This window comes from Nicotiana sylvestris, chromosome 8 (assembly GCF_000393655.2).
Source record: "Nicotiana sylvestris chromosome 8, ASM39365v2, whole genome shotgun sequence".
NCBI classification, from domain to species: Eukaryota; Viridiplantae; Streptophyta; class Magnoliopsida; order Solanales; family Solanaceae; genus Nicotiana; species Nicotiana sylvestris.
The window spans coordinates 14105909-14119251 of NC_091064.1; the positions used below are offsets into that span (position 1 = coordinate 14105909).

Below are 13343 nucleotides of genomic sequence, written 5' to 3' on the forward strand. Positions count from 1 at the left end.
ATTCATGCTAAAAATGTGAAAATTCTCAGGGAGGGTCAAAAATCACGTGCTTACAGCTGCCCCTCTTTGATTGGAAACACGGAGAGTTTTCCGACAAAGAACGACTAGACGTGTTTTTGACCCGACCATTGCTTGGACGGACTACACTTAAGGAAAGGGAGGGAATGTGACCGAGCCCTGGTATCTGAGCTGCCTACATATCCTTGGTTATACAGGAATCAGGCCACGTGTAGTTCGGGATGAGAGAGATAGTGAAGTGTACCGAGGTGAAGAGCCGATCGAGGTGCCGTTCCGTTGAGGTTCCGGTCCGCGGTCCTGTCATTACAACAAAAATGAAAACTGAAAAAAGACTAACTAAGCCTATCAGCTACTAGTTACAAGGATTCCTATCTCTCAAGTCTTCTGAAACTTGGTCTTGAGTCTTGAATGGTGCTTCATACAGACTTTGGATTTGAACCTTGATACTTGCTAGTTGTAGGTGTTAGTTCTTGAGCAGACCACATCTGTTCTCCACTTCCGTATTTTTCTCTTTTGTATTCCTCTGCTCCTTTCTCATATGAGCGGGCTTTTGACTTAAATACTTCAATTGTATTCCCTTATTCTCCAGGTGGGTGCCTGATTTCTATTTCTTTTATCCTTGTTCTCCAGGTGGACGCCTGACTTCTATTTTTCTTTGTCCTTGTTCTCCAGGTGGACGCCTGATTACTTCTTTTCTTTGTCCTTGTTCTCCAGGTGGACGCCTGATTTCTATTTTTCTTTGTCCTTGTTCACCAGGTGGATGCCTGATTTCTATTTTTCTTTGTCCTTGTTCTCCAGGTGGACGCCTGATTTCTATTTTCTTTGTCCTTGTTCTCCAGGTGGACGCCTGACTTCTATTTTTCTTTGGCATACAACAACCTCCGTTCTACAGGCGGGTCCCTGACAACCAAAACAAACAAAACAAACAAAATATCCTAACCCAGTGTGTACTGGGAAGATTCGTGAGTCGTTAGCAAAATTGTAACTCATTTATACTACTGATGCAATGATGAGTAAACTAAAGACTAGGCTAGGATGTGCATCTCCTACGGGTAAAACAAAACTTTTGTTAGCAAATGCGTCTGCTAAAAATAAAACCTCAATGACTCAAACAACTGCCTTCCCTCATTATACTGGTGGGCGACCTAGAACTTAAATGTATTCCTGCATTATACTGGTGGGCGACCTAGAACTTAAATGTATTCCCGCATTATACTGGTGGGCGACCTAGAACTTAAATGTATTCCCGCATTATACTGGTGGGCGACCTAGAACTTAAATGTATTCCCGCATTATACTGGTGGGCGACCTAGAACTTAAATGTATTCCCGCATTATACTGGTGGGCGACCTAGAACTTAAATGTATTCCCGCATTATACTGGTGGGCGACCTAGAACTTAAATGTATTCCCGCATTATACTGGTGGGCGACCTAGAACTTAAATGTATTCCCGCATTATACTGGTGGGCGACCTAGAACTTAAATGTATTCCCGCATTATACTGGTGGGCGACCTAGAACTTAAATGTATTCCCGCATTATACTGGTGGGCGACCTAGAACTTAAATGTATTCCCGCATTATACTGGTGGGCGACCTAGAACTTAAATGTATTCCCGCATTATACTGGTGGGCGACCTAGAACTTAAATGTATTCCCGCATTATACTGGTGGGCGACCTAGAACTTAAAGTATTCCCGCATTATACTGGTGGGCGACCTAGAACTTAAAAGTATTCCCGCATTATACTGGTGGGCGACCTAGAACTGAAATGTATTCCCGCATTATACTGGTGGGCGACCTAGAACTTAAATGTATTCCCGCATTATACTGGTGGGCGACCTAGAACATAAAGGTATCCCCGTATTATACTGGTGGGCGACCTAGAACTTAAATGAATTCCCGCATTATACTGGTGGGCGACCTAGAACTTAAATGTATTCCCGCATTATACTGGTGGGCGACCTAGAACTTAAAGTATTCCCGCATTATACTGGTGGGCGACCTAGAACTTAAAGTATTCCCGCATTATACTGGTGGGCGACCTAGAACTTAAATGTATTCCCGCATTATACTGGTGGGCGACCTAGAACTTAAAAGTATTCCCGCATTATACTGGTGGGCGACCTAGAACTTAAATGTATTCCCGCATTATACTGGTGGGCGACCTAGAACTTAAAGTATTCCCGCATTATACTGGTGGGCGACCTAGAACTTAAATGTATTCCCGCATTATACTGGTGGGCGACCTAGAACTTAAAGTATTCCCGCATTATACTGGTGGGCGACCTAGAACTTAAATGTATTCCCGCATTATACTGGTGGGCGACCTAGAACTTAAAAGTATTCCCGCATTATACTGGTGGGCGACCTAGAACTGAAATGTATTCCCGCATTATACTGGTGGGCGACCTAGAACTGAAATGTATTCCCGCATTATACTGGTGGGCGACCTAGAACTTAAATGTATTCCCGCATTATACTGGTGGGCGACCTAGAACTTAAAAGTATTCCCGCATTATACTGGTGGGCGACCTAGAACTTAAAAGTATTCCCGCATTATACTGGTGGGCGACCTAGAACTTAAAAGTATTCCCGCATTATACTGGTGGGCGACCTAGAACTTAAATGTATTCCCGCATTATACTGGTGGGCGACCTAGAACTTAAAAGTATTCCCGCATTATACTGGTGGGCGACCTAGAACTTAAATGTATTCCCGCATTATACTGGTGGGCGACCTAGAACTTAAATGTATTCCCGTATTATACTGGTGGGCGACCTAGAACTTAAAAGTATTCCCGCATTATACTGGTGGGCGACCTAGAACTTAAATGTATTGACAGAAATGTATGCCTCTGTTGTATGGGCGGGCTCCCAACTTCAATACTAACTTATAAGGAAATGCCTTTCTCACGGGTGAAAACTAAACTTAGGAGGAAATGCATCTCCTCTGGGTAAAACTAGACTTAGGAGGAAATGCATCTCCTATGAGTGAAAACTGAACCTAGGAGGGAACTTTAGCCTATTCGAAGGTGGACGAACCCAAAATATCTTATTCGAGGGCGGATGAACCCAACATATCCTGTTTGAGGGCGGATGAACCCAACATATCCTATTCGAGGGCGGATGAACCCAAAATATCCTATTCGAGGGCGGATGAACCCAAAATATCCTATTTGAGGGCGGATGGACCCGACAGATCCTATTTGAGGGCGGATGAACCCAACATATCCTATTTGAGGGCGGATGAACCCGACATATCCTATTTGAGGGCGGATGAACCCAAAATATCCTATTCGAGGGCGGATGAACCCAAAATATTCTATTCGAGGGCGGATGAACCCAAAATATCCTATTCGAGGGCGGATGAACCCAAAAGATCCTATTCGAGGGCGGATGAACCCAAAAATATCATATTCGAGGGCGGATGAACCCAAAATATCCTATTCGAGGGCGGATGAACCCAAAATATCCTATTCGAGGGCGGATGAACCCAAAATATCCTATTCGAGGGCGGATGAACCCAAAATATCCTATTCGAGGGCGGATGAACCCAAAATATCCTATTCGAGGGCGGATGAACCCAAAATATCCTATTCGAGGGCGGATGAACCCAAAATATCCTATTCGAGGGAGGATGAACCCAAAATATCCTATTCGAGGGCGGATGAACCCAAAATATCCTATTCGAGGGCGGATGAACCCAAAATATCCTATTCGAGGGCGGATGAACCCAAAATATCCTATTCGAGGGTGGATGAACCCATATATCCTATTCGAATTTTTATTATTATTCTTTTTTTTCTCTTTTTTTAATTCCTTTTTTGTTTTTGTTTTGTTTTTGCATAGCTTCTTCCTTCCAAGACTACCTCCCTTGATTTACTTACCTGTTGGGGGTAAAATGTTATCAGCTGGGGGTACCTGACTTCCAGAAAATTTTCTAAATGGAAGGAAAATTTTCTGCCCCAGTTTGATAGTATCCCTTGTGGCACGCAGTTCTGGCATCCATGCCATTTCCTTTACCTGTTTCAAATCAAACAAAATTGTTAGTTTAAAACATGGTGGTTGGTTGTGATACTCCTGCTGGGATGGTTTTCCCTTTCTCCCTCCTTGCTTTGTGTTCCACAACTTGTTGGGGATGATATTATGTGCTGGGGATAATCCCTTCCTGCTGGGGGATATCCATCTTCTTTTGTGGCATAGCTTGGAAACTGGCATTTCCCCGACCTTTCAGTCTAGTATGGATTTCGCCAAATCATGCTCGCTGCTTTCTTTGCTTTGTTCATGAGCCTTGGCTTTGAGGTTTATAACCTTGGTTTTGGCAAGGGTATCTCTCTTGACACTCGTCAATCCTTTTGTCAATTTCCTTTTGCTGGGGGTATCTTTATTGACCCTTGCCTCGCGCTTGTTCCTTGCTGACTATACCATTTGGATGTACTAGTCAAATCTCATCTTGAAAAGCTGATGGCATATTTGAAGTCATTTCATACTCGTTCTGACCGGACAGACTCTATTGGGGAAATTTTTTATGAAAGGAGAAAGATAACAGAAACAAAATAAAAGACAAAGGAAACGATGACTCTTTTACAAAAGAACTATAAATAAAAATATATCAAATGCAGATACCGACTCTAATGGCCATGACATGCGTATGTGGCCTATCCTTTATCGTCAATCATCTTTCAAGATCTTCAATTGGTGATTCCCCATCTGATTCTTGATCTTATTCGACTTGCAGTGCCCGAAGGGTTTTCACTATCAAGTCTCCCTCATTTTTGGCTTTTCTCTCAGCTTTCATCGCCTTATGGTGCCTGTGAAGGTTTTCACCGATAAGACTCTCTCATTTGTATCACTTTCCAGCTAGGGAGTTTGGAGTGTCACCGGTATGACTCTTTCTGTTGGAGATTAGAGTCTTTTCTGCTGTGGAATAGAATGTTATGTTCGCCGGTAAGACTCTCATTTGTCTGACTTGGCATCTTTTGAAGACTGATCGGAAGGTCTTTCTTTGGACCGTAATGTGGGTTTTGGATAGGGCTAGAAAGAAAGGGTAATAAAGGCTCAAAAATGCATTAATTTTGGGTTATTAATTACAACCTTCGGAATTAGATTTATTTACATCAAACGCAACTTTTGCCCCAGTTTCTTGCTTGGGGATATTTTAATTGGTTTTTTTTTTCATTTTTCAAAACTATGACCGAGCCGTGAAGCGCCTACGTATCCTCTTTGAGGAATCAGGTCAAACGTAGTTCCCAATTCCTCTTCTCCATTTGACTTTCTTTTCTTTTTTCTTTTTCGTTATCACTTTTCTTTTCTTTTCTCTTTTCATTTCTCCTTTCTTTTTGGCGTTTTTCTTTCTCTCTTTTTTCTTTTATTCTTCTTTTTCCATTTTGTTGTTTTCTTTTCTTTCATTTCTCTTACCTGCCATGCTCGCGTATTTTATTCGTTGCTACTAATTCCGAACGAGGGGTATGAAAGAAAATAAATAAGGCTCAAAAAGGGGTAACGAAGGATAAAGTGTTTGGGTAGCAGAACAAAATGCCTTCGTCATTCCAGTCTTCAAAACATGCCAAGTGCAAACAACACAACTTAAATTCGTAGTCTCTTCTGATGGTGCTGGACTTGACAATTATATTCAACATCTGTTTGTTCATTTGTCACTTCTAAAGCACCGTTGGGCGACACTCTCATTCTCATTATTATGAATGACCCTCATGCCAATTTAGGCGAATCTTTCTTTAACGGTTTTCTTTGTGTTTAACTTGCCCCAGTTCCACATGACTCGAGCATCCAAATAATCTCAAACCGTTCTTATTTCCTTTAAATGCTTTGATCACCTTCCCAGGGTTTTATGATTAACTTTTAAGATTAGGCCCAAACTGGGTGCGCATGTCATGTCCCTAGAATCGGCATTGAACAAAAATGATAAAAGGACTAAACAAAAAGATGACTGGAAATAATAAAAGACCGGACTTTGTATTAGACTACCGGTGAAATGGTTTTAAAAACAAAGCAAACCGGAATAAAATCCTAAACAACTTGGACAAAACTTAAACAAACCGCTATGACAAAACGGAAAGATAAGCGGAAAGATATTGACACAAAACAAATCCGAATTACAATCCTAATAATCCGAACAACAGAAATGACAACAGAATAAGGCACCACAAGCTTCTCTCTTGTTAACCAAAGAACATAGCGTCCTTCCATTTTATCGAGATTGGCATCTTAGCCACTGAGCTTTGTCAAAACCATTACCAGCTTCAATATCATCAATCTCCGTCAACAAGTTTCCAACAGGATTCGAATGCTTCTGTCATCAGGCCTGATCCCCGCAGAGTGTGCATCATGAGGTGCAAGTAAAGGATTCTGGGTGTCATTGTCCGGCTTACCACAAACCAACCACCTTAACTTTATTTGCGAAACAAACAGGTTAGAATGGACTCAGTCGGTCCTCATTATTAACAACATCTTTTTTCTTTTTCTTTTTCGATGTTTTTCTTTTTTTTTTCTTTTTTTTCGCTTTTTCTTTTTCATTCTTTTTCATTTTTTTTCCATTTCTTTTTTCATTTATTTTTTTTCTTGTGGTCGAATCTTATGGAGATTGCCTACGTATCATGACCCCGCATGAATCAGACCTTGCGTAGTTCTTACCAATAAAAGATAAACAATAATGAACATTTTTTCTTTTCACTTTTCATATTAAAACAAACTGGGTTTCAAAGGTTTAAAGATGACCTACCAACTTGAAAATCAAACAACCCGCCTATTTTAATCAAAAGATTTATAAACTCAAAAACAAAGGCTGACTCCCTTTCTCTGTTCGACAAATGCAACCAAATGGTTATTTTTGCATATGAAGCCCCTTCTGAATTTCACATGAATTTTGAGGCCGAGGAGGATTATTTTACGACACTTTACCAACTTGTCCATTCTTTTACGAAAATAGCCTTTCGACAACTGAAAGATACTCTAAGGCTATTTCGGCAAGAACGGTTTAAGACGCGGCCGAAGCTGGCTCGGCTTATTATGACAAAAGACGGCATTCACATGACCGCTGACTCTTTGATTTTTTTTCTTTCCAAATTACAGTAAAAGACTTGGTGTTGCAAAACACGGCCCTTCAGCGTCTCGGGGACGAAGCTTTTTTAAGGCTGTGTGGGTCCATATCTCAAAATGACCCAAAGGTGGCTGTTTATGCCAAGTCAGCCTTCCGGCGTCCCTTTCGGGAACATTCGGCTATTTATGACAAAACAGCATCACCTGACTTATTTATAACTCTTTTTTTTTCATCGTTTTTTCAATTTAGAAAAATCAATATTGCAAACACGGTCTTTCAACGTCTCGGGGACGAAGATTTTTAGGTTGTGGGGGTCAACTGGACCAAGTCTTAAAAAGTGACCTAAAGGTGGCTGTTTATGCAAAGTCAGCCTTCCGGCGTCCCTTTCGGGAACATTCGGCTATGTCTTGATAAAACAGCGTCACCTGACTTCTTTATGACAACATTGAAATTTCGACATGTTTTTTTTTTTTATTATTATTATTGTTTTTCGGCTTTTTAGCAAAAACGGTGGGGTTGGACCCGATGAGGGTTGCCTACGTATCTCACATCCGGTGAGAATCAAACCCGCGTAGTTCGGGCAAAAGAACTACTTTAAAAGAAGAAAGGAAGCATTTTCGATTGATTTTCTTTTTACAAGAAACACTTCTAAGATATATTTTGAATTTTCATTTGCTCTTTTTTTTTCTTTATTCTAAAGAAGAAGAAGAAAATATTTTTTCGGAATTTTGCTTTTAATGAAAGAAACGCTTCTCAAAATGTTTTTTTTTTTTGGATTTTGAATTTTCTTTTCAATTTTGAAAAAGAATCAAAATATTTTCGGATTTGTTTTTTTTATTTTATTTTATATTATATTATTTTTTGAAAACAATTAGAAAGACTTCCTAGAGAAGCCAATAATGGAGAAAATATTTTTGGATTATTTTAATTTTGTCATTTTCATAAACAAATAAATAACACATATTTTAAAAACAAGACTCTTTTTTCATTTTTATGGCAAGACAAACAATTTTCTTTTCTATTAATGCTTTTTTTTTTTAATAAAACAAACTAATAAGACATATATTTTTTATTTTATATTCTCAAAATTTCGACAGAGTTTCGACATTACTTGGACATTGGTTTTTTCTTTCTTCTAAAATAAGTAGTATATCTCTACGGTGTCATTTTCATCTTTCACAATTTTCTAATTTGTGGAAACGTACAAAATCTTTTTTCTTTTGAATTTTCATGCTTTGTTTTTATTTGTAATTTTATTTTTTATATTTATTATTTCTTTCAAAAATGTGGCATGGGAGACATAACGATTTCCAAGACTTCTTGGATTCCGCAAATGCTCCCCATGCGCTTTTCCCAACCTATGAAGCGTGGGGGACATATGGGAATTCCAAGACTTCTTGGATTCCACAAATGTTCCCCATGTGCTTTCCCAAAAAGCAAGCGTGGGGGACATAGGGAATTCCAAGGCTTCTTGGATTCCACAAATGTTCCCCATGCTTTGATTAAAATAACATCATGCTGGAAATGACCAAATGACCCATTCGCCCTTGACTGAATATAACATGTAGCACATAGGATGCCATAAGATGGTCTATTATTTTCAGGTTGCTTGTCCTAGACGGACCCAACCCCTGTGTTGAGTCCCCTAAGTCAAATGCACATGATGCAAATAAACGTTCCTACTAGGGATCCGGCATGTGGCTTTGTTATACTAGGTTCAAAAACCTGGGTCGGTGTTCTAGACAGTGTACCCGAGCGGACAACTCGAGCTGAGGAAGGAGCTCCTTTCCGGGAACCAAAAGGCCAGCCGGCTTAGAAACTTTCCGAGCCTCTTTTATTTAGGGTATGACACTAACAGAATAGGGAGTCTCAACCAGTAAGCACATCCCCGGAGGTAAGAAGAGAAAGGTTTCGGCACAATTTATATACAGTTCAAATAATATCAAAGCGGTAAAAGCAGCATTTAGCACATTAGGCTCAAAACATGTAATAATCAGATAATAAATAAAGCCAAATAATAACAATTATTCTAAGCTCGAATTCTTAACCCTGAACCAGTGGTTCTGGGTGTTTCGTCCCCAGCAGAGTCGCCAGAGCTGTCACACCTCCTTTTTCCGCACCCGAGGGGGTAGGGAGTTTTTTCCAATTAAAGGACAGTCGAAACGGGATTGGTTTAATTATTTCAGAGTCGCCACTTGGGAGATTTAGGGTGTCCCAAGTCACCAATTTTAATCCCGAATCGAGGAAAAGAATGACTCTATATTACAGTCTGCGTACCAGAAATCCGGATAAGGAATTCTGTTAACCCGGGAGAAGGTGTTAGGCATTCCCGAGTTCCGTGGTTCTAGCACGGTCGCTCAATTGTTATATTCGGCTTGATTATCTGATTTTATACAAGTATGAACTTATGTGCAAATTTTGACTTTTAACCGCTTTATTATTATTGTTTTTACAAGAATGTGAACATCGCTTAAAACACGTCTTTGGACTGCGTCACATGAAATGCACCCACAATCCGGAACGCATTTTATTTGATGTTTTGAGATTTGGATTTGGGTCGCATGAAATGCACACCCGAGCTTAAGAAAGTAAATTATTAAACACGCGCCTAAAGAGACTATCGCGTTATTATTTTGGGAAGGCCACGAAATTCACTAAGCGGCCCTCCTGAATTCTAAGTAATTTAAAACAAGTATTTACTGAGGGCCCCGCAATTTGTATTTTTATTTGGCGAGGCTCATCTCATTCTTATTTTTTAAAGGAATTTGCAACGTCATGGAAATGCATCTCGGGCCACGCCACAATCAATGCGCCCGTGACTAGAGACATATTTCGACTCCGTTGAGATTTGGATTTGGGTCACATAAATGTGCACCCGAGTTTAGGGAGATAACATTATTAAAGGCGCGCCTAAAGCAACTAGCGCATTATTATTTTTGGGGAGGGCCGTGAAATTTGTTAAACGGCCCATCCCGGAATCTAAGTATTTAATACATATATTTTGTGAGGGCCCCGCAATTTGTCCCTTTTATTCGGCGAGGCTCGTCTCATTTTATTCTTTATTATTACTATTATATTTTTATTTTTTATTTTTTTAAAGGATGCCATTTTTATGTCTTTAACAATACTAAAACTTACGGCCTCTTTACAACTAAAATCCCATGACTTGTTAAAAGTTTAATAAAAGGAGTTTAGTGAATGAGTGTTTCGGTAGTAGTAACAGCATGCACTAATACTATTTTTTCGAATGACCTAACCGAAGGAAAGGACGAACAGATTAACGTCAAACTTGTGTCATAGGACGACTAGTCCAACTTAATTAAACGACATCAAAATAAACAATAATAACATAACATGAAAATGAACCAAAATGCAGACAATGAAACATAGGCAGAAAATTTCCATACCAATTTTTATATTGCATCTCAAACATTCAACGTAAGTTTATTTATCTAATACATCGAGGTTTACTAACCTTTGCACCTCGACAAACTCAGAGCGACAAACACAATTCTGACGGAACTTAAGCCGGACCTTTCTGAACGAAGAACAACGACGGAACCTCGGACAGCGCCTCGACGTACCGGACCTCGACGAACAAAACAACCTCACCGGACTGAAGCAACGGCTGAGCTACTCAGCAACGCAGCGACGCAGCAACAGCTGCTGTATTTTTTCGACGCAGCAACTGTTGCGAGAAGCTGCAACAAAGGGGTCGTTGGAGGTGATGAAAGGAGCAGCTATGGAGGTCTGTTTGGTTGTTGACGGAGGTGGAGGAGTGACGATGATTATGGGTGGTCGGAGGTTTTTGTGGACTGGTTTTTGTCGACTGCTCCTTTTGACGTGGGGTGGCGTTCGGATAGTGGAGGTCGTTGATGGAGCTTGGGAGGAGACGGGGTGGTCGATGATGGTAGTTCCGGCGAAGGGGAAGTGGGGAATGGAGTTTGGGAGGAGGAGGGTGATGGTTTGTTGGTGGTCGTCCTCGCTGCGACAGTAGGGGTCGTTGATGATGGTAGGGTTTTCGTTGGTTTTGGTGGTGGTTTGGGTAGGTGTTTGGCGATGGGAAGGTGCCGGACTGGAGCTGGAGCTCCGACGATGGGGCAGCGGTGGTTGACGACGAGGGTGTTGGGTGGTTTTGACGATGGTGGGGCTGTGGATAGGTTTTTGGACAGTAGGGTTCCTGTGGGGTTTTTTGCTTCTTCTTCTTCTTGAAGAAGAAGCGTGAACAGTAGTATATTTTCCAAGTTTTTCCAAAGTCTGTTTGTTGGTCCCCCTGGTTTTTTTTCGTAGGTTTTCTTTCTTCTTCTTCTTTTTAAGAAGAAGCTATACAGTACCCCCTTTTCAAAATTCCTCAAAATCCCCCTTTTCCTTTGTGTTTGTCCGTGTTTTTGTAATGCAATGCCCATGAAAATGAGCCCCACGCGTGGTGGGGTTCGAGGCATATGTCCCCCACGCGTGGTGGGGTTCCCCACGTGTCCTGGACACGGTTTATTATGGGCTAGGTCCGAAAATTAGGCCTAAAACCGGGTAGTTTAAACCCGAATATTATTCTTTTGCCCGGACCCGAGAAATAGGAACACGTTGCTTAACTAGTCCTATGTAAGCAAAATAACTACCAAAAATAAGACTAGTATTTAAACAAAACTATATCTTTTTAAATATTTTTCAAGGTTTAAAATAGCTACAAAATATTAATAAAACTATTTTTTTGTAATTTTCGTTTTTCAATATTAAGAGAAAATATGAAGTAATATTTTTTGTATTTTTCAAAGTTAAAATGACTATAAAACCTTAATAGAACTATATTTTATTTATTTTTCTGTAATTTTCGAAATTATATAAAGTACAAAAATAAAGTGCAATTTTTGTATTTTTCAAGCTTATGAGAGATACATAAACTAAAATTTATATATATAATTTTTGATTTTTTTTCTTTTTGCAACGAAATAAAGTAAAAATAGTTAAAATAGCTATACTGGACCCAATTTCACATATTCATGCTAAAAATGTGAAAATTCTCGGGGAGGGTCAAAAATCACGTGCTTACAATGGGGAGTGAGTTTAAAATGAGTATGATGGGTGAGCTTAACTTTTTCTTAGGCTTACAGATCAAACAAAACCCAAATGGAACCATGATCCATCAGCAGAAATATGCAAAAGATTGATTAAGAAGTTTAAAATGGATGGATCAAAGAAAATAGACACACCCACTGCAACAGATACTAAATTAGACATAGATGAACCTAGTTCATCTGTTGATCAGAAGTTGTATAGGGGTATGATTGGCTCACTTTTGTATCTTACTACTAGCAGACCTAACATAGTTTTCAGTGTAGGGCTTTGTGCTCGTTTTCAAGCAAATACTAAGGAATCTTACTTGACTGCTGTCAAGAGGATACTGAGATATTTGAAAGGCACTACTGATATTTGCCTTTGGTACTCTAAAGGTAGCAACTTTAATCTAGTGGGATATGCTGATGCTGACTATGCAGGTTTCCTGGTGGATAGGAAGAGCACCTCAGGTATGGCACACTTTCTTGGGTCATGTCTGGTATCATGGGCTACTAAAAGGCAGAATTCAGTGGCCTTATCCACTGTTGAGGCTGCGTATGTTGTTGTTGCCCCTTGTTGTGCTCAACTGTTGTGGATCAAACAACAACTGATGGATTTTGGCATTGAAGTTGGTTGCTTACTTATCTTTTGTGATAACGCTAGTACTAATAGCATGAACAAGAACCCAGTTCATCATAAGAGGACCAAACATATAGATGTCAGGCATCACTTCTTAAGGGACAACTACGAGAAAGGATTGATTACCATAGAATTATGTGCTACTGATAAATAAATTGCTGACATCTTTACTAAAGCACTGAGTAGAGAAAACTTTGAAAGGAGCAGGTTAAAGTAAGGGATGATTAAGATCACCTAATTGGACCAACTCAGAATGCACAATGAAAAAAAAATAAAAAAGGAGTTTTTTTTTGCTAGGAAATCTGGAACTTGTGTAAATATATAGATTAATTCTTACTCAGTTTCATACTGTAAATAGTATACTCCGGTGACATGTGTTGATATGACTCACTGATCTCTAAGAAAAATTTCTCTATTTTGGTAAATTGAGGCATGATCAAGGGAACTCTAAAAGAAGAATCTGGTTCATCAGTATTGGTCATATGAATGACAAGGTATGTTTTCTATACTCTGCACAATTAGAAATATAAATATTTAAATCATGAGCAGAGTCCTACCATTGTTCAACACATTATA

The 13343-nt window shown here is 39.7% G+C and overlaps 1 protein-coding gene across 1 annotated transcript; it reads left to right on the top strand.

Moving 5' to 3' along the window:
• Nucleotides 1-12255: 12255 nt before the first annotated feature.
• Nucleotides 12256-12921, top strand: LOC138874713 (secreted RxLR effector protein 161-like). The gene has a single exon (XM_070153491.1). The coding sequence runs from the start codon at nt 12256-12258 to the stop codon at nt 12919-12921; it is 666 nt and encodes a 221-aa protein (XP_070009592.1).
• The last annotated feature ends 422 nt before the right edge of the window (nt 12922-13343 follow it).